Genomic DNA, 22471 nt, shown 5'->3' on the forward strand with positions numbered 1-22471 from the left:
ATTACACTAGCAAGATTGAGTCTGTAGAAACCCACAAATTTATTGATTTAAATCGAATCTACCCTGCCAATAACATTTCCTATGTTGTTTCAAATGAAGACACAAATGTACAGGTATCTCCCCAGTACAAACAAAAGCAAAGAATTCGTACAGTTTTGCAGCTATAGCCTTGTCTTCTGTAAGCATCTCTTACATCCTCGGTCATTTACAGGCCCACAGGCCCGCACAAGTTTACTTCTTCAAATATACTTGGAATACAGCTTTGAGTTTAATTTATTCACTGAAAAAAATCTAAACATATTTTAAAAAAATTTTATGGTAAAGTTCATTAGCTTCCAATGCCGGTGTAAGTTTTGTTTAAATTTGTTGTTTACTGTACGGGCACTGTCCTATTTAATTGCCCATTTAATATTGGTTGTGCCAGCTAGGCCCTTGAACAGCCTTAATCTGTTTGCTTTTCCCTCTGTATGAGGTGAAGAGAGGCTCTGCTCTTTTTTTCAGGCAGCTAAGTTAGGCAAAGTTTCTTTTTTTTTTATTAAACTAAACCTTGAGCTTATATACCGCATCTTCTCTACAAGGATATTAGATGCTATCTACTTAGACTTTTGATGATGGATTAAGACATTGGGCTCCTTTTACTAAGGTGCGCTAGCGTTTTTAGCGCACGCACAAAATTACCGCGCGCTAAAACGCGCAGCACGCTTCTGGAATAACGCCAGCTCAATGCTAGCGCACGCGGCAATTTAGCACGCGCTATTCCGCGCGTTAAGGCCCTAACGCACCTTTGTGAAAGGAGTCCATAGTTGTTTTGAAAATTCGACTTGATTATTATTGTTGTTTTATGATTGTAATTTTTGGATATGGCCAGTTTTTTTTTTTATTGCTATCTGCTTAGATGCAAGGTTATGCTGTTCTGGCAGCTTCTTTTCAAATTCTCTTTTGGCCTATCTTATTGAAGCTTTACATCTAACATGCCAGTGCCCAAGCCATTTCCTGTTTTCTTCTTTGGGATCCGTTTTCCATGTTTTGTGAGTTAATAGTCTCTTTCACCTCAATTTTAACTGCTTTGTAAGGGCCCCCAGCAAAGGCTGAATAGATTTTAAAAGTGGTTAGGCAGTTGAAAATGGATTCTGGTATCAGAATCCAGTTTTGGTTCTCACTGAGCTAGAAATAAGAAAGAGAAAGGAAAACATGGTGCTGAAAAAGTGATAACTTTCTACTTTCTTTTTTTTTTTTTAATTCTTTATTGATTTTCTAAACTTCAAAAGTGCAATATACAAATATATATCATATAATAAGTTAATAAAAGTACATTCAACTTACAAATGTGGATAACCAACCATTTTCTCCCACCTACCCCCCATTTTCTACTTTCAACATAAAGGATGTACTGTATTGATGCTTTTCCTTTTGGACTTTAAAATGTACTCCTTTCCTATGACATAACCTGTTACTATTCCATATGGTGTCAGGTCAAAAGCGCGCCCAGACAATTGAGCGCAGCGCGGAGGCACGTGCCGCTCAAAATTACTGTTTTTAGAGCTCCGACGGGGGGGCGTGGGAACCCCCCCACTTTACTTAATAGACATTGCGCCACGTTGTGGGGGCGTTGTGGGGGGTTGGGGGTATGGGAGGGGGTTCTAACCCCCCACATTTTACTGAAAACTTAACTTTTTCCCTGTTTTTAGGGAAAAAGTTAAGTTTACAGTAAAATGTGGAGGGTTACAACCCCCCAAACCCCCCATAACGCCGGCGCGATGTCTATTAAGTAAAGTGGGGGGGGGGGTTCTCCAACAAAACCCCCCCGTCGGAGCCCTAAAAACAGTAATTTTGAGCGGCGCGCACCTCCACGCTGCGCTCAATTGTCTGGGCGCCCCTTTGTCTTTCGCGCCGTTGTCTATGAACCATTCCATACATGCGCAGATAAATTTCACATATACCACATGACAGAGTGAATACAATTAGGGCTGTGAAGTCAGAGTCAGAAGCAATTTTGGATGGAGTTTGAGAAGGAGTCGGTAAAAATGTACCGATTGACTCAAACTTCAAATTAAAAACTTACAACATAATATACGCATATAGTAAATTTATCATTTTATATTTATAATATATTTTGTTCAGGTTCCTAATTTTGTAGTTGTTTTAAGACCTTATTTGGTCTGGCTCCTATTTACCGATACACTAAACAGGATCACTCGAGGACACTATCCGTTTGTTTATCCAACCATAAAATTTTGCCGATATAAGGGATTTTTTGACTAACTATTTGCATTTCAGGCAGGCAAAATGAATTCATGGTTATGTACCATTATTTCTCAGGCTTATTATATGTCTTTTAGGAAGCTGTTGAAAACTGAACTGTTTGGTAAATTTGTAAATTGACGTTTCAATTTTGATTGGTAAACTATGTTTATTTAATTTGATCTTAATGCATTTTATTCACTGATTGTACAGTTCTTCTATATGTGAACCGCCAAGAACTATGTGGTGTGGCGGTATACAAAAATAAAATAATTATTATAAAAAAACAATCCTGAGTTCAATAATTTTTATTAAGTATTTTAAAGGATACAAGAATCATTTAAAGTACATAGAAACAAAATAAAGCTTTCTGTATATAAAATATATAAATCTATGTTTAACTGTATAGGAGCAAAGGCTCCAATTATTAAAAATGTATGTAAGGGATATATAAGATAAAGATGAGAGAGAGCAGTAAAGAAAAAGGAAAGAAAAATGAAAGAGAGAAGAGAGGAGAAGAAAAGGATAACAGGAGTGTCTAAGAAGATGAGCGCACATAGGAGTCTAAGAATGACCATGGAGATTTGTTGTATTTCAAGTTCATGCAGGTTCGGAATGTAACTCTCTTCTCATATGCGTAGGATTCAAATCTATGATACATACTCAGAGAGTTCCACCAAAAGGTATAATCTAATAGCGAGGGTGATTTCCAATTTTTTAGAATGTGCATGAGGGCAGTCACCAAATTTCTCATACATCTACTGTACATAGGAGTCAGACATGGACAGTAGAAAAATAGAGCTGCAGGAATCAAAGGTTTAATGTACCACCTCCACAACCCTAAATACAACTTCCCATTTGTATGTATGCCAACTGGAGATTTCCTAATTCTTAGATCTTATTACATGGGGAAACAGTTGCAGGGAGCCTTTTCATATTCAAAACCCATGCAGGATCAAATTATATATCCTTACCCTGGTGAGATTTCTCATCATACCTTTCCGATTCCTACTTTATAGGGTTAGCATCTTATTCAAAAGTCAAGTAAAGATAGAGACTAGATTTTAGGAGGTGCTGAAATATTTTGTTTTATTAAAAAAATATATTTGCAAACATACAAAATTTTGATGAAAAATGGACATTTAAAACTTTACACAATAACTTAATTAGCAAACATACTTGTATGTTATTAAGTCAATACCATAGCAGAAAAAAAAGCGTATCTTAGCTTTGTTCAATTTTTAAACTCTTAAAACCAACAAATCTGTTTATATTTTGCAAGTCTTTAAAAAAAAAAAAAAAAAAAAAGTATTTCTAAAAGCACCCCGTGTTACGATTTCCTTCATAATGTTAAATTAGAACATGCAAATTATGTATAAATCAGTCATATCAACAATAAAACCTGGAATCTTATAAAGAAAATTAGACATTTAAAATATACTTGCCAGCTTATATAATCCAATGATATCAAGTTAGAATGAGACAGGTGGCACAGAATGAGAGATATTGGGCTCCTTTTACGAAGCTGCGTTAGCGGTTTAACATGCGTGATACCGTGCGCTAAACCGCCGGCCACGCTAGCTGCTACCGCCTCCTCTTGAGCAGGCAGTAGTTTTTTGGCTAGCGTGTGATCAAAAGTCGCGCGCACTGAAGCCGCTAACGTGGCTTTGTAAAAGGAGCCCATTGTGTTTTAAACATAAAAAAAGGTAACATGAAATTGGGGGAAATACCAATATTGCACACATTCCTCCAGTAAAGATATACTGAAAGCCACAAGTCAAGTGTAACCTCTTATGTTCCAAATGATGCATTAAAAGAAATTTTGGGCACCCATGTATATAAGCTTTTAATTTTTCAAAATTAAGTCATTGTTTTGGGAAAACTATCCAGGCAAACTCTTAGGTTATTGGGGGAGAAGGATAATTCTCATTTTAAGGGCTATTTTTAAAATGCTACATGTGCTTGGAAAGTCTACGAGTGCTTTAAGCTGCAGACTTTGCCCCCCCCCCCCCCCCCCCTCCAGTACTGTACACTTTCCCTTTGAGAATTAAGCTAGGAAGAATCTGTCACAGAAAGATTAGGTTCTTACCTCAATCTTTCTTGTAAAAAGGTGTGTCATTCTGGACAAGTGGGTAGTGATGGTGGCGTAGCTGGGGAGGTTGGCGTCCAGGGTAGTGGTGCCCGGCCTCATTGCACCATACACCCTCTGCTCTTCCCTGCCCCCACGCTGTGTGCCCCCACCCCACATACCTCTTGAAATGTTCACCTGCTGCTCGCACTGGCCTCGGCTCCCTTCTGACATCATGTCCTGGTCCTGTGACCAGGAAGTGATGCCAAAAAGGAGTTGAGATAGGTGTGAGCAACAGGTGGAAGATTCTGCTCGCACCAGCAAACATTTCAAGAGGTACGCTGGGGGCAGAAGAGGCACTGGTGTGCCCCGAAAAGATGGTGCCTCAGGCGGTCCACCCCCTTACTATGCCACTGGGTAGTGAATTCGAATCTGTACGCTATGCAGAAAGTATCAATCACAGTTTTCAACTCCTCCTCCTTCCTCACTGAAGTGTACTGCCCTCTTCAATTTGTACCAAAGCAGACAGATAACCCTTACAACAAATACAAGAATGAGAGGTACGAGGACACTTCCTGATAACACCGTTCTGTTCTGCTCTGCAAGAAGTATGCTAAACACAAGTTATGAAAAATGTTAAATAACCAAAAACCAAAACAACAGTATAAAAACAACCACAAAGTGACATGTTTGCTTGCTTCAATTACTTTTTGGTTTTTTTACACAGTTGTCTGTACTTTTGTAGTCTGGCTGAACTGAAATTTTTCAGGCTAAATACTGCCATTTCTGTTTGAGACAGAACACACTAAGCAGGGGAGTCACAGAAACTACAGGGTGGGGCTCCAGAATGACACACCTATTTACAAGAAGTTTATTGAGGTAAGAACCTAACTTTTCTTTCTAGTGCAATAGGTGTGTCATTCTGGACAAGTGGACATACCAAAGCAGTCCCTGGTACCTAGGGCAGGACTGAAGAGCCTGCCTTCAACATTGAGGACCCAAAGGCCGCATCCGTTCTTGCTGCTACATCCATTCTGTAGAACTTTGTAAATATATGAAGGGTGGACCAGGTATCCACCCTACAGATCTCGTCAGGTGGAACTGCACAGGTCTCTGCCCATGAAGAAGCAATGCTTCTGGTTGAATGTACTCTCAAAAGCTATCAGCGGCTCTTTCCTGCAGGCAATGTAAGCTGACACAATGGCCCTGCAAATCCATCTGGAAATAGAAGCCTTAGATGCCAGCTTGCCAAGTTTAATCTGACTGGTAAGCACAAATAAATGATCGGAGGGGCAAAATTTGTTAGTGATCTCGAGATACCAGAGCAACACTCTCCACACATCCAGCAACTGAAGAACTTTGTCTTTCTTCTTTGATCCTGTGGAGATGAATGCAGGCAGGTGCATTTCCTGGTCAACATGGAAAGCCAAAACTACTTTTGGCAAGAAGGAAGGCACCTTACACAGGGAAACCCCTGTATCTGAAATCTTAAGAAAGAGATCTCCTTAGGAAAGCACCTGCAACTCCGAGACAATTCTCATCGAAGCGATAGCTACTAAGAAGGCCATCTTTACTGAGAGATCCATTAAAACACCTGCTGTAAGGGTTCGTATGGAAACTTGGTCAGTTCCTGTAGGACAGTGGTTCTCAACCCTATCTTGGAGGACCCAGAGGCCAGTTGGGTTTTCAGGATAGCCCTAATGAATATGCATATGAGAGATCTACATATAATGGAGGTGCCAGGCATACAAAACTGCTCCATGCATATTCATTAGGGCTATCCTGCAAACCCAACTGGCCTGGGGGTCCTCCAGGACAGGATTGAGAACCACTGCTGTAGGACAATGTTAAAGTTCCAAGATGGAACTGGCTGAACAGACAGATGGAACCTGAGCACCCCCTTCAGAAACTGGTTACATCTGGGTGAGAGGCCAACGAGGCTTCTTTCTCTCGAGCTCTGAAACACGAAATGCCAGCCATTTGTACTCTAAGAGAACTTACTGCCAGCCCCTTTTCAAGTCTCACTTGGAGAAAAGCTAGCTCACAGTGGTTCCACCTGTTTTTTAATACACCAGTACTGAAACAACTCCCAGGCCTTAGCATAATCTGAGACTGTGAATGGCTTCCTGGCTCTTAGGAGAGTAGCAATAACCACACCTTTGAATATCCCCTGCACTATAACTTTGCACTCAAGAGTCATGCCATTAAAACCAAAGCGTTCCAGCTCTTCTAAGGCCACTGGCCTCTGAGTCAGCAGCTCTGGATGAACCGGGAACACGATACACATCTCTCTTAAGTCAAATCACGTACCAAGACCTCCATGGTCAATCCAAGGTGCCAGAACAACCATTCCTGGGTGATTCGCAATCCTGTGTAGAACTCGGTTTATCATGGGCTAAGGTGGAAACACATACAAGATTCCCTTTCTGACCAGGGATGAACCAAGGCATCCAGGCTGCTGCTTCCTGGCTCACATCTGTGACTGAAAAAAATGCTCCACTTTCTTGTTCTCTGCCATGGCCATCAAAATCGAAGGTTGGAAAGTTCTATTGACACACAATGCTTCGGAAGGCCTCTGGAGACAATGCCCACTCTCCTGGATGTTGGACAATGTTTACTCATACTACAGGTGCCGTTGATATCACTTGCAGGTGAGCCTCCGCCCATCTGAACAACAATTGCACCTCCTGACGTAGCGGAGCACTCTTGGTGCCTTCTTATTGATTAACATAAGCTACTTCTGTGGAATTGTCCGAGAAGACTTCGACTGCCTTGCTTTTCAAGAATCTCTCCAACATTAGCAACACTAGCCAAATGGCCCTTATCTCTAGCCTGTTGATGGACCACATCCTGTGAATTGGCATCCATCACCTGAGTGACAGTTGCAATGGCCTCCCCAGCCAACAGGCTGGCATCCATCATCAATCTCCCACAAATCCAACTGAAGGGGCATGCCCTTTGAGAGTGATTATCAACGCAGCCACCAGCACAAGCTGGTCCTTGCCTCCTTCATTCAAGGTAGTAGGCATCTATAGTGAATTCTTTTGAGGGGCTCAAAAGGTCAGAAGTGTCATGTAGTGGCCACATGTGTGCCTACACCCAAGGTACCACTTCTATGGTTGCTGTCATGGACCCTAGGAATTGAAGATAGTGCCACGCTGTTGGAGCTGCCATGGCCAACATGTCTGCTAGTTGCTTGCAAAGCTTCTGTCTGTATGCCTCTGGAAGATAGACATGGCCTGTCACCATGCCGGAAAGAACCCCCAGTTACTTTAGGGATTGGGCCAGTGTCATATGGCTCTTTCGAAAATTCATGATTCATCCCAGGTCCCCAGTTTTCCAACAGACTGTAGCAGTCTGTAGTTGCTGTAACATGATGTGCTGCAAAGCTGCTTCAGCTCCTGTGTGAAGATGGAACTTAGAGAAGGATACTGCCTCAAACAAAAATCAGCCTCCCTTGCTGAAATCTTCTGGATGCCAGCCAGAGTGAGACCAGACTGGACTTATAACCTCACAGAAGCGCACATGCAAAGGGGGGATGCAACATGCAGCCAGCACCCTGAAAGTCCCCCAGAAGGACCACTGCAGGTGCCAAATTAGCCTGTGCTAAGTTTCTGAGAACTCAGGGGCGAGCTAGCGTCAAAGGGAACGGTCCCCAAGCTCCTAAAATGTTAAGCAGGCTAGCTAGACAGGTACCACAGAGGGTTTAGCCTGCCAGCTGCAGACCCCAAGTCTGTTTCTTCTCCCAGGCAGAGGTAACCTAGTAACCTAGGAATACTGGGAACTTTGTAGCACCGAAAGCCTTCAAAATTTGAAGCCAAAACTAAAAATACCCCAAAATAAAAAAGCTTTAAATCAGAGTAGAAGAGACACACACCTTCCTACAAGTGTACAGAAGAAAAAAACTGAAGGGGGGGCAGTACACTCCACTGAGGAAGGAGGAGTTGAAAACTGTAATTGATACCTTCTGTATAGCGTACATTTGGATTTACTACACACGTGTTCAGAATGACAGAACTATTGCACTAGAAAGGGATCTACCTGTGGATATTACTTTTCCCTTCCAAATGCCAAGCAAAGTTTCCAAAATGAAGAATTACTCGATATTAAACTGAAAGTTTTAGGCCCAAAAATGGGGGTCTCGGTTTATATTTAAGCCTTCCCTCTCTGCCACCGCTACAAGCCCCCCCCTCCCAACCGGCAGACCTCTGCTATTGCGATCAGTGTGTGCCCGCAACCCCCACTGAGATGTCAACTAGTGCTCCCTCCCTCCGTCACAAGTGAGAGTAACATCCACGCGCCCCCTCCCCCCCCCCAGGCCTACTGTGATTTCTTGGTGTTGTAGCAGTGCATCCCGGCAGAAGCAATTCCCACTCGCTCTTGCCCATTCCTCCTCTGCAGTAAAAATGCCCGAGACTTCTAGGTGACGTTCTGGTGGGGGTTGGGGGCGTGGGCATTACTCTCACTTGGAAGGGAGCACTAGCTGACGTTCTAGTGAGGGATGAGGTGGGGGTGTGGGCATGCGCTGATCGTGCAGGGGAAGGGTAAGACCGCTGGGAGTGACGGAGGACGGTAAGGTATCACAGGGGAGGAATGGTAAAATATATACCCTCGGTTTATATTTGAGTTACCATTTTTCTCCTAAAAGTGTATGGGGAGGAGGGAAGGTACCTCGGTTTAAATCCAAGTTTATACAGTACATGCATGGTACCATTCTCCACACTTGGGAATAGTCACATGGGTAAAACCATTTCAGCAACTGGACAGAATTTTCAGATTGCTAAGTTATCACAGAAATGGCTTGTGAAAACTGTCTTTATGATACACACAGAAGCAGCAAATATCTCCCATGAGGGACTGGACAGAGTCAATTGGTATGTTACAGAGAGAATTTTGTTTTGCAATTAAAAAGAGAATAAGGATTGTCCTGCCATGGACATCGCCTACAGATGTTGCTGCCAAAGCAGTTTAATATTTAAAACTATTTATGCAATTCTGTCTAGTATGTCAAAACCAGACAGAGCCCTGAATCATAGTTAACTTTAGTTTAGCAAAGCAAATTTTTTTTTTTTTTTTTTTTTTTAAAGATAACACAAACCCTGTCCATTACCAATTATCTTCCAGTATCTGAAGGATTAAACACTAGCAGCCATCAAAAAAGATGATTTTTACAAACACTTTTATAGACTAGACTTTTAAGGATATTCTGAATTCACCTGGTACATTCCATTAGCAAGTCTCATTATACAGTAAAACAAAACAAGCATGTGGAACCATTTTCATACTTGTTAAATCTGGTTCTGCAGTTGCTCCCTGTTTGCATCTATACTGCATTGACTAATCCTTCCCTAGGAGGTAGTTTTACTCCAGAAATAAATTAACTTTAAATTAGAGAGTTGCACGGGGACAGAAATCCCACCCATCCCCGCCAGGATCCTCTCTGTCCCCACCCATCCCCATAAAAAGCAGCAATTATTTCTGACAGGATCATCAATTCCACAGTTTCTTTTGTGTTTGCGCTGCTGTTTTCCTTGTGGAATCTCTTGGTGGAACCCTTTTTTTGTTTTCTGTTCAGGTAATTAACTTATAAACCCCATCTTTTACTAAGGCTGACGTGTCCATTATATTATATGGACGAACCCTGCTTCCAAAGCCTTCCATCCCCGTGGGAGTCCCAAGGGCCAGAGGGGGGTCCCCGTGGGTTGGGGGGGATTCTCGCGGGATTCCCGCGATCCCCGTTCCCATGCAGACCTCTACTTTAAATCTAAGTTTAAACAAAGGAGTAGTTTCACTGTATAAAAAGAATACAGAAAACAGAAAGACTAATCCAACCAGAACTGAATACTGTGTTAACCAATCTTTGCAGCCAGTATTAGGTAAAATGCTGTGGTCTTGTGGTGGCTTTTGGCAATACAGTACTCCCCCGATATTCGGGGGGGGGGGGGTGTTCCATTCCAGGAACCCCCGTGAATCTTGAAAAAAACCGCAAATATGGTTTTTAGCAGGAGAGACACGCAGCTCCTGATTGGTGAGGCCCGACTTTAGTGTAGGAAGAGGCGGTCGGAGCATACCGCGAGTTATTTCCTTCACTTGCCGGCGCTCCGGCTGCTCTCTCCTGCCCGGTCATTCGCGGTCGGAAAATACCGCGAATGACCGGGGGGAGCACTGTACACTATTCATATTTTTCTAACATTTGAAACCATGTTTGGTACAATGACTACTGGTGTCCACATGACAATTTCTGCATTCTCAAGTGACTACAGTTTGATACTAAAATAGAACGTTTTTCTAAAGAAAGCGATGCATTGTTACACTGCACACAGAAAGTTATTCTTTAGGGTTTCTAGTGTTTTCACACAGAATAGACCAAGACTCCACACACTATTAATGTAATGTAATGTAATGTAATTTATTTCTTATATACCGCTACATCCGTTAGGTTCTAAGCGGTTTACAGAAAATATACATTAAGATTAGAAATAGGAAAGGTACTTGAAAAATTCCCTTACTGTCCCGAATATATAAGGTATAAGGACCAAATTAAGTTGCCCTACATTTTTCCCGGAAGATTGGTTATTGGTGGGCAAATGCCAAGTGAAGCAAACCCTGCAATAGAATAGGAATTAGCCAGCAATCATGTAACCCTTAGAAATAAAGCTAGATGCACAAAGCCTCCCTGATTCCTATAGGCACAAATGGAGAAAAAGTAACTTTATTTCATCTAGTCTCCGGGGTTTATTGAAAGAGTTAAATGAAAACCTTTTGGTCCATAGACAGGATGTTCTCAAGTGAGTGAAGACAATCCTAACCTAGAACAATGCTAGCAATTATGTTAGTATTAAAAATAAAAACAAAAGGAATTGACCCCAAAATATCCACAAAGAAGAAAATCCAGAGAAAACAAAAAAAAACTCTGTGGAGTGACGATGTTCCCAAATGGACTTTATTTGAAAGTGTCAAAGTTCCAAAGGTATAACTGAAATCATCCACATAAAATAATTCCATCCACATAAAAGTAAATCATCCACATAAGAGCCTTAAAGGACCTAGTCCGCTAGGGATACAGGACCCAACACGGTCCATGTTTCGACAAAAAGTCTTCTTCAGGGGTCCCTGGGGGTCCTATAAAGGTGAGTAAGTGGGAAACAATTGTGTGGTGAGCCGGAAGTGAGACACTGCTTGCATTTGCAATGGAAAGGGGAACTAGGTCCTTTAAGGCTCTTATGTGGATGGAATTATTTTATGTGGATGATTTTAGTGTACCTTTGGAACTTTGATACTTTCAAATAAAGTCCATTTGGGAACATCGTCACTCCACAGTATTAAAAGTAAAACCGAACAACCACCACATTATCCTTATTGAATAAGGCCCCAAGAAGTCAACTTTCAAAGGGAATCACAACCTTTGAAAATTTACCAGACTGAGCAGTGAAATTTAACAGTTATCAGGTTGGGAGCAGGGGATAGAAAAACAAGCAGAAAATTAGGAAGCTATTAGCACCAATTTCAGGTGGGTGAGAACACAAATTTTCTAGTGCCTGATTAAGTGTCTTAAGAACTTAGAGAAGTGCTGGCTGAATTCAACTGACTTAGAGCATTCCTTTCTCGCAAGATATCCTGGCAGAGAGATTAGGATCTGTTTTCTATGTATTTGTGCCAACCCCTAGTGAAACATCTAATGGAGAGAGAAAGAAAGGAAAGCCATGTTGAACTCTTGTACCATGTAGGGCCAAACATCTGGACTTGCCAGGCTGACAGAGGCCAGTGTTAGAGGAACATTCTTTTGAACCGACATTTATACATCTAAATGCCAGCGATGCTAATCACTTGTGTTACAAGTTCACCATTATTGCTATAAGATTCTGTATTTAAAGAGTTCTACCTACCGTAGGCACAGAATTGGAAAAATTTTTGAAAAGAAGTCACATAGTGCAATAGGTTCTATGAAGTACGTGAACATATCTCATTGTTTACTGGATTTGACACAGAAAACTAAGAGGTGTCTAGTCAGTCACCCAGTGTTACTTGTATATTGGTTCAATATTAAAGATGGTCTCTATGACTTCACACTGTAGTCGCAATACAATCTCCAATATGCAATATAATATAAATAGTATCGCCAGTCCCACTGCTGTAAATCCAACGGCTGATTTCACCAATTTATGAAAAGATTTTATCTTCGGATTTTTATACGGCCTCAGAAACACCACTCCTCTGCCCTTACAACGCACGTTCCATGCGGCAAGCTTTAGGTGTGAATATCCTCACCGGCCTTTTGATTTTTTAATTTTATTTTTCCTTATCAATTTTAAATATTTGAACTTGTCCAAAGAAGTATCTATTCATATAATTTATCCCCCTTTTTAATTTTTGAGGGTTAAACCACACATTAAAATTTTAATTTCACTTAGATTTCACTTATCTTATTCAGTGACTTGGGAGGGCTGGATCTACCGAATAAGATAAGTGAAATCTAAATGAAATTAAAATTTTAATGTGTAGATTAAACCTCCATACCTCAAGAAGGATATAACTCTGCTGGAGAGGGTGCAGAGGCGAGCCACAAAACTAGTCAAAGGTATGGAGAATTTGAGCTACCAAGAACGCCTCAGAAAACTGGGACTGTTCACCCTCGAAAAGAGAAGATTGAGAGGGGATTTGATAGAGACTTTTAAAATATTAAAAGGATTTGACATAATAGACCAGGAAGAAGCATTACTGACATTTTCAGATGCGACACGGACAAGAGGTGAAACTGTGTGGCAGCAGGTTCAGGACAAATGTCAGGAAGTTCTGTTTCACACAGCGAGTGTTGAGCGCTTGGAATGCTCTCCCGGAGGAGGTTGTGGCGCAACTTTCAAGCGCAAGTTGGATGCACACCTTCTTGCAAATCATATCGGGGGATACGGGAAATCCGGGTCTCCAACAGGGAGCACCTAACTGGGCCTCCGCGTGTGCGGATCGTCGGACTAGATGGACCTAGGTCTGATCCGGTGAAGGCGTTTCTTATGTTCTTATGTTAAAAAGGGGGATAAATTATATGAATAGATACTTCTTTGGACAAGTTCAAATATTTAAAATTGATAAGGATAAATAAATTTTTTTAAAAATCAAAAAGCCGGTGAGGATATTCACACCTAAAGCTTCCTCCCGCATGAAACGTGTTCTAAAGGCAGAGGAGTGGTGTTTCCGAGGCCGTATAAAAATCCGAAGAGAAAATCTTTTTCATAAATTGGAGAAATCAGCCGTTGGATTGACAGCGGTGGGACTTGGATATTGGTGTCACAAGAAATACTAAACAGTTCTGCTAGAAAATGTGAAGTTAGATAGTTGCAAAATGCTTTTCAGTTTGGTGATCTATTGCTACACAAATCTTAACCACATTGGCTTGCAAACCCCCCCCCTCCAAACAAAACAACATATAAAAAGGAAAAGAAATACTTCCATCATGGCCAGCATCATCCAGTGACTTGTGGTCAAGCACCCAGCAAGACTGATTAGTACTGATTATTATAATGTAAGAGTTAAAATTTAAACCTGGGGATGGGTTTGGCTGAAGCTCCATGAGCAGCACTGACTATGAAAAGGTTGCCGAGTGTGCCCTGCAAGTAATGGCTGTACAGTTGTGGTGGTCCCGGAGTGATTTTATTTTTTTAAGCCATGATGTTAAGTGCAGAGTCAGGAGCCAGTGTGCTGCTGTGTTGTATCTATGCGCAAGAAGCATGTTTCTGAAAAAAGGTTGTTGCAGAAGAGTCAATCACTGCTGTGGCTGGAAAGGAGTGAAGCGGAGGAGCCAGAAACAGCCAGACTGAAACTTTCAACACATATATCATAAAATAAGAAAATAAAAACCCCAAAGTTTAACCATAGATTACAAAGTCAGACCGATTTTGTGGTCGGTCGATCCAAATTCTCTATTCCTTGTATCATAACCTTTATACTAGTATTTACAAAAAGCAATACCTTATTTTGCTTAATTTACAACAATTGCAATTTCCCTGCAAAACAAAACATTTGAAGGTTTCCAAAATGACTATTGCTGGAATAAACTAAGATGCACGCTAAATCACTAAAACAATTTGGCGTCAAAATGAGAATAAAAATGAAATGAACCAGTAGCAGCATAACAGATCAGCATATAATAAAAATAGGGACCCCTTTTCAAAATAAAAAAATAAATAAACCACCATCTAAACTAAAGATAATCACTGACAAATGCTAGAAAGCAAATGCATGCAAAATTCACTTAAACCTAAATGCTGCAGTGAAAAGTAACTTCCCAAAAAACTTTAGAAAGGCTTCTAAAAAGAGGTGATTTTCATAAAAGTTCTATTTTAATTTTTTTTATGTTCAAACTTTGACTTTCTTTTTAAACATCCAAAACCTAAAATATCCCCTTACACAATGGTGTGTAATCCATTGGCAACAAGAGAGAGTGCTGCTACAAGGTAATGGGAAATGAGACATGCTATATGTTACATGACCAGAAAGAAGGCCAAGGATTTGGGAGGTGCTCTTTCCACTAGGCCAGCCTCTAAAATTCATCTATCTAAAAACAAATGAATATCAACCAATTATTACATCAACGTAGCTGCCATTCCACAATCGTTTTGATTCTATGCTGCATGTTTCTCCATAGTGTTGGAAGAAATCTACTTTTTTGTATGAGTGGAGATAGGCAGTGGTTATGCTCTTTTCCAGCTGGCCTAGGTGGTAGCATTAGTGTAAATTTATCTCCAATAATCCCGCCTTGCAAGTCCAGAATGTACATAATAGGTAACTTTAAATCATTGGTTTGGATGCCCATCTGTACTAGTTTAACTGCACATTAATCTTTTCCCAGCAAACAATGTACACGTCCCCCTCCATATTTGCGGGGGTTAGGGGCAGAGCCGGCCCGTGAATATGGAAAAAACGCAAATAATATTCGGGCCGGTTCTGCCCTTATCCCCCGCCTATTTTTATCCCTGTGAGCCCCCCCTTAAGCCTTACCTGGTTGTCTAGCGGGTTTTCAGGCAGGAGCGATCTTCCCACGCTCCTGCCCCGTGCAGATCGCTCACAGGAAATGGCTGCTGTGAGCTCCCGTAGTCTCTCGAGCCATTTCCTGTGAGCGATCTGCACGGGGCAGGAGCGTGGGAAGATCGCTCCTGCCCCGAAAACACGCTAGACCACCAGGTAAGGCTTAAGGGGGGGCTTACAGGGCTTAAAATAGCCTGAAAAATGAAAGTAATTTTTTTTGTTTAAAACCGCGAATAAGCGAATCCGTAGAAACGGAATTCGCGAATACAGAGGGGGAAGTGTACTGTATATCAATTCCCACCTGCTTACCATCAAATTTCCAAAGGTCTTTAAAACCTGGGCACTACAGTCCCTAAAACTATTCTGATGTGTGCAATACAGCTGGTAATGGTTCAAAAATCATCATAAATTTATAATAAAACACAGGATGTGATCGTTTGTCGAAGTAAAGCTAAAAACAGTAAATTATTGTGCAACTCACGTGTGCCAAGTTTTCATGAAAACAGTTTGCTGGTGATGCTTGACACTGAAGTCTATAGTGCTTCTGAGCACATTACTGGCAAATGTTTGTCTTGACAAAATGGTCATTTTTTTTTTTTTGCCAAATTCAGACTTGCAAAACCACTTAGGATCTATTATTTTGTTTCTATAGAACAGGTTTATATGAGGCATATTCATTTCAGAAGAGAGATTGTCAGGTGAAATCTATTAATTCCACTTAAAGCTGATCCTTGTCCACATTCTTAGTCAGAACTTGCAAGTAGACGTCATGAAGAGTGGTCAGAAAGCTGGAATCATTCTGGAAGAAGAAAAAGGAGAGGCAACATTTATTTAACCAAGCCATCGAATCAGAATCTTGCTTTGCGTTGCAAAACACTCATGTTTAATTGTTTCTCACTTACTGGGACTGAACCATAAATCAAGAAAGAGAACTAAGACTAGGGGACATGAAACTAGTAAGTAGACTTAAAAACTGAGAAAGCATTTCTTCAAACAATGCATGGTCAGCCTGTAGAATGCGTTGAAATAATTGGCATTGGCATTGCTATGTTTAAAAGAGTTTAAGTTTCAAGTTTCAAGTTTATTGATTTTTGATATCCCGATCATAAAACAAATATCTGACCGGTTAACAATAATAAAAAATTTAAGGTAGGAGAGAAGAACTAGTTAATGGTGTGTTTGAGAAATTTGCGAAAACATATTAGACATATACTGACAAACATGATCGTGAGGAGAGATGGGAAGGAAGGGAAAAGTTACATAATATTAGAGGAAATGAGATAGAAGGAAGGGATAGAACATGAGGGACAAGGGTGCATGGTATAAAAGATATGCGCAGAAATAAAGAAGAGCTTTTGGGACAATGATGAGTAAGTAAGTGGATATAAGTGATTAGGGATTGTTAAAAGCATCCTTGAATAGGAAAGTTTTTAGATTAGTTTTGAATTTAGGTAAATGAGTTTCATCCCGAAGAAATTGAGGGAGAGAGTTCCATAAAGTAGGAGCTGTTATAGCAAAATTGGTTTTCCTTGTATAATAAGATTCTTTTAGGGAAGGGATGAAAAGGAGTTTTTGATCCGTAGAGCGTAAGGTACGGGGAGAACTTTGAGGAATAAGTAATTTGTCCAAAAATAAGGGCAGGTGGGAGAGTTTGATTTTAAATGAGAGCAGTAGAATTTTATAAACTATACGGTGTGTGACTGGGAGCCAGTGAGCCTCCTTAAGAAGCGGGGTAACGTGTTCGAATTTGCCTATTTTGTAAATGAGTTTGATTGCGGTATTTTGTATAATCTGCAAACGGCGAAGTTCTTTTTGGGGTAGTCCATTTAATAATGAGTTACAGTAGTCTAGGTGAGAAATAACTAAAGAATGAATGAGGATATTGATCGAGTTGGTATTTAGGATGGAGATAAGTGAGCGAATGATACGAAGTTTAAAGAAACAAGTTTTTACTACTGTGCTTATATGATCATGGAAAGTGAGATCTGTGTCTAGAGTAACGCCAAGTAGTTTTATTTTGGTATCCATAAGTAAGGGTGTGGATTTGATGTAGATAGTTCCTGGTAAGGTTTCGGATTTTTTAATGGGAAGGAGTAAGCCACAAGATTTAGCAACATTGAGTGAAAGTTTATTAGAGAACAGCCAATCACTTATGATTTCTAGTTTAGTTACTATAAGTTCCTGGACTCCATACAGATTGCTCAAATTTGGGGGGGTGGATCCCAGATCCACATGCAAACTAATTAATGAGCCAATAATCAATGATTGGTATTAATTGGCACTCATTTTGCATTACACGCAGATCTGCCCTTTGTCCTATTCTGACACATGTGCGCCTAAATTTTATGGTGCAGTCACGAGGGGGGCATGGGCGGGTCAGGGGGGGTGCCCAGAATTTCAACCTGGTGTTACAGTTGTACTTTTTGTACCCAACACTAATGGTTGAGTTTCGACATTTACACCAGATTTCACAAGTGCAAGTACTCGCACATAAAGTTAGGCATTAGTCTTCCCAGCACCCATGCATGGGGGAAAAGTGAACAAAAGAAAGGACTACCTGAATGGCATAAAGACTAAAAGATCTCCACAGGGTTGTTTGCTAGGCCTTTATAATGTATGTTTACGTTCTTGGCAAACTAAGATTCGGCGCTGGGGATTAGCGTCAGCTAAATGCTTGATTGCCGCTCATTGGAAGAAGGTCCTGGCACCCACTAAACTGGACTGGACTTTAAAGCTTAGGTTTATCAGTAATATGGAACTGTCTATTGCAAAGCGTCATGGTTACTATTATACTTATACCCGGACTTGGACATTACTACTTGACAAAATAGATTCTTTATTTTGAGCTTACTTCTGTGGGGTGGGGGGGGAGGGTTATGGACCGGGGGGGGGCTCTCCTGCAGAAACAACAGGGGATCCCTCTTTGCTGGAGGTGGAGCTTGGGGGTGGAGGGTGGTATGCGGAGTTCTGATTATTGATGGATATCGGGGGCTTGACTGTTTTGCTGGGTTTTCTATGTGCTCTGTAGATTTATTGCTGGGACCCTTTGTATGTTTGATTTCACTTGAGCTGTCCCTGCTAGTCATACTCTGGTTTGTATATTTCAAAAATTTTCAATAAACATTTATTAATAAAAAAAAAAAAAGACTAAAAGAATTAAGTCAGTTCATGGGGTTTTTTTTAGGTAGATTCTAAGGGCTCCTTTACGAAGCCGCGTTAGCGGTTTTAGCGTACGCTAAATCCGCGCTTCAACGCTGGCGTTAGCGTCTAGCACAGCCGGCAGTCTAGCGCATGCTATTACGTGCGTTAAACCGCCAACGCGGTTTCGTAAAAGGAGCCCTAAATTTAAATCTGGCTCAAGATGAAAAAGAAATGCTTCTTGACCCCTAAGTTAGAAATTGTATCAGGGAGCCCCATGCAAAAAGGGGGCAAACATTTGGGCCTGAATGCGAGACCAAAGGCTCAGTCCAGGAGTAGAAGTCTGCCGATGAGGAGACATCTCCCGCAAACGCCCGATCAGCCTGCACAGCCAATGTTCACTTCTCGCATCTATGGCTCATGCTACCCTAGTTGCCACGCTGGGTTATCTAAAAAGGTTCCATTCATCCCCTCGGGGAGGGGGGAGGGGAAGTGGCAGTGCCATTATTTGCTGAAACTAATAAACTACCATAGGTAGGCTCCATATACAAACAATGGGTTGGCCCTAAGTTGATTTGCATGTAATCTGTAAACCACATAGTAAATATGCTGTATATAAATTTTTAAATAAACTTATTTCCTTAGGTAGATTTGGCCAGTGGGCTGTAGCTTGTCCACTTCTGGTCTCTCATACAAAAACCTATCAGGCATAATTCCTATGATTTTTTTTTTTATACTGCACAAAACAAGTACCATATTTTTCGCTCCATAAGACGCACTTTTTTCCACCCAAAAGTGGGTGGAAATCTTGGTGCGTCTTATGAAGTGAAGGTACAAATTTTGTTCCCCTCCCCCCCATACCATTGTAAAACCTGCCCGCCACACCACCTTTCTAAACCCACCCGCCCGCTGCCGCCACACCACCTTTAAAAAAAAAACAACAAACAACACTCCCCAGCCAAAAAAAACCACCCCGTTCTTCCATCGTCCCTTTTTTACCTGGTGGTCCAGCGCCCTTGTCTTATTTCCCGGCCAGTGGCAAAACAGATCAGCAGCACGGACGTCAGGAACAAGCTTTACGCACTCCCACTCAGCCCCGCGCTGCTTTCAGAATGGCTGCCGTAGGTTCTCGCGGGACTTGCGAGAACTTACGGCAACCATTCGGCAATCAGCGTGGGGACGAGCGGGAGAGCGTAAAGCTTGCTCCTGACGTCCAACTGCTGATTTGTTTCACCACTGGCCGGGAAAAGAGGAGCCCGGAAGAGTGAAGGCTGCCAAGGCAGACAGGGAGGAGAGAAGCTGGCTAGAGCTGCTGGGCAGAATTTAAGAAGATAAGGGGAAGGGGGGGGCTTTCCTGGGTCTGGCTGGTTGGTCTGGAGCTGGCTGGCTGGCTGGCCTGGGGCTGGCTGACTGGTTTGGCCTGGAACTGGCTGGCTGGTTTGGGAATGGCTGGCTGTTTTGGCCTGGAGCTGGCTGGATGGCTGTCTTGGGGCGGGCTGGCTGGCTGGTTGGTCTGGTGCTGGCTGGTTGACCTGGGGCTGGCTGGCTGGATGGTTTGGGGCTGGCTGGCTGGCTTGGGGCGGGCTGGTTGACTTAGGGCTGCCTACCATTAGACGTGGCCACTACTAGATGTGCCCTATACCCTGTCCCGGCCTACCACTAGACCACCAGAGGGGGGGCAGGGTACAGGGCACACCATTTGGTTCAGAATTTTTTCCTCCTCTAGAGGTGGGTGCGTCTTATGGTCAGGTGCATCTTATAGAGCGAAAAATATGGTAATTCTGGCCAATAAGGATATGACCATAAGAATATAAGAAGTTGCCTCCGCTGGGTCAGACCAGAGGTCCATCGCGCCCAGCAGTCCGCTCCCGCGGCGGCCCATCAGGTCCATGACCTGTAAGGAGATCCTTGTCTAAAACCCTTTATTCCCCTTTATGCTTCTATCTATACCCTTTCATAATCCTATCTCTACCTCTATCTATTTCTTGTTTAAGCAAAACAATGTGGATTTGCTCTCAAGAATGACTGGCAATTCAGCCTGTTAGTATCCCCCCCAAGTCAGCAAATAATGCCATAGTAATCTAGCATCCTCTGATATATCCTGATGTTATCCTTATAAGACAGGTGAAAGCATTTTTCATTCCCATCCACTTTCTCTATAGATTTGCTCAACACATAAGCATGTCAGTACCTTTAAGAGATGGATTAATGTCTCTTGGAGTTGAGATCTACTGAGGACGGCAGAGGGGAGAAGAGTGGTCTGACTCTCTGTAGCTCCCGCCACTGGAGCGGGTGAAGAGCTGGCTTTATTTTCCAGTTCAGTGGATTTTGACGCCGAATGCTGAAAAACACTAGGTGACAAGAGGACCGAGGGAGTCACTGTAGTCACAGTTGTAAGAAACTGAGCAGGTGGAACCTGTGTGTAACAAAAATAAATGGTCAGATAAGTAATGGAAAGCCTGAGAAGAAATGAAATGCAGTGGGTACTTAAAAAACTTTTTTAACCAGTTGCTTTAGGAAAAGGGGTTCCCTTTTCTTCTCCCTCCACATATCTAAAATATAGTTAACTAGGAGCTGAAAAATTAGCAACTGGGCTTTTATATCTCATCTCTTTTGGCCAGCTGCTTTGGCCTATACCCAATTATACAGCAATTTCAGAATCCGTAATATAAACTGGCTTGAAATGACTCTCTTAATAAGCCCTGCTGCTTATAAGGCAGCTTTGCGTTAAAAGATGATATCAAGTTAAATGGAGAATTACTTTGCTTTCGGAAGTGATATATTTTTTTCTTACATGTAGAACATGTGGAAAGGTGGCATGTGCCGTTAACACCAACTTATACATATGATAATTTAGCATGTAATAGACCACCACAAATCAGGATTAGTTAACTCAAGGCAAGTCTAAAAGCAGTCTTGCACATAATCATGAACAAGGTTGCCGAGTGGCTCCAGATGTCTGACAGTGTGGGCCAGGCCTCCTGCAGGACAGCCACTAAAGGCAGACCCATAATATACATGCTTTATGAACAGGCTTCAGATTCACCGGATTTACCCCCACTGCATGCATAAGAACATAAGAAATACCGCTGCTGGGTCAGACCAGTGGTCCATCCTGCCCAGCAGTCCGCTCATGCGGCGGCCCTCAGATCAAAGACCAGTGCTCTAAATGAGTCCAGCCTCCCCTGCGTACGTTCCAGTTTAGCAGGAACTTGTCCAACTTTGTCTTGAAACCCTGGAAGGTGTTTTCCTCTATAACAGACTCCGGAAGAGCGTTCCAGTTTTCCAGCACTCTCTGGGTGAAGAAGAACTTCCCTACGTTTGTACGGAATCTATCCCCTTTCAATTTTAGAGAGTGCCCTCTCGTTCTCCCTACCTTGAAGAGGGTGAACAACCTGTCTTTATCTACTGGGTCTATTCCCTTCAGTATCTTGAACGTTTCGATCGTGTAGTTCTGATTTCCCTATTAAATTCTCCAAGAGATGCAAGACTGCAAGTCCTGCATACAGTGGTGTAAATCCTAAACCGAATCAATATAATTTGGAGACTCTGGAGCCAGTTGGGAGCCCTATTCATAAAGTATAAATCATACAGCATTTACAACAGAGTGGCTCTGTTGTAAATGCTGTGTACTCTAGGCAAAGGACGTGATCTTCCCAGGGGACAGATAGAGTAGGGCAGGGATCTCAAAGTCCCTCCTTGAGGGCCGCAATCCAGTCGGGTTTTCAGGATTTCCCCAATGAGTATGCAAATGCATTGAAAGCAGTGCATGCACATAGATCTCATGCAGATTCATTGGGGAAATCCTGAAAACCCTACTGGATTGCGGCCTTCAAGGAGGGACTTTGAGACCCCTGGAGTAGTGTTACCCCTATGTCCAGATTTACCCAGACATGTTCCTTTTTTTACAGGAATGTCTGGGTATTCGGGCAGTTTTTCAAAAAGCCGGCAGTTCGGGTTTAAGAGGTTGGGGCCATGTCATGTCATGTGGGGGCAGGGCTGGGG

The 22471-nt window shown here is 42.1% G+C and overlaps 1 protein-coding gene across 3 annotated transcripts in view; it reads right to left on the reverse strand.

The window, feature by feature from the left end:
* Positions 1-15881: 15881 nt before the first annotated feature.
* DCP1A (decapping mRNA 1A) overlaps positions 15882-22471 on the reverse strand; it is an 80362-nt gene continuing 73772 nt past the window's right edge. For 2 of the 3 annotated variants that reach the window (XM_033925782.1, XM_033925783.1), the window contains exons 9-10: positions 20658-20882; positions 15882-16127 (exon numbers count right to left, since the gene is read on the reverse strand). In XM_033925782.1, coding sequence (XP_033781673.1) covers positions 16047-16127; positions 20658-20882 — 306 coding nt within the window. In that variant the 3' untranslated portion in view covers positions 15882-16046. Of the gene's footprint in view, positions 16128-20657; positions 20883-22471 lie in introns of those variants that run through there. The other variant, XR_004537320.1, reaches the window with a different exon arrangement.

The sequence above is a fragment of the Geotrypetes seraphini genome, chromosome 17 (genome assembly GCF_902459505.1).
Source record: "Geotrypetes seraphini chromosome 17, aGeoSer1.1, whole genome shotgun sequence".
NCBI lineage: Eukaryota > Metazoa > Chordata > Amphibia > Gymnophiona > Dermophiidae > Geotrypetes > Geotrypetes seraphini.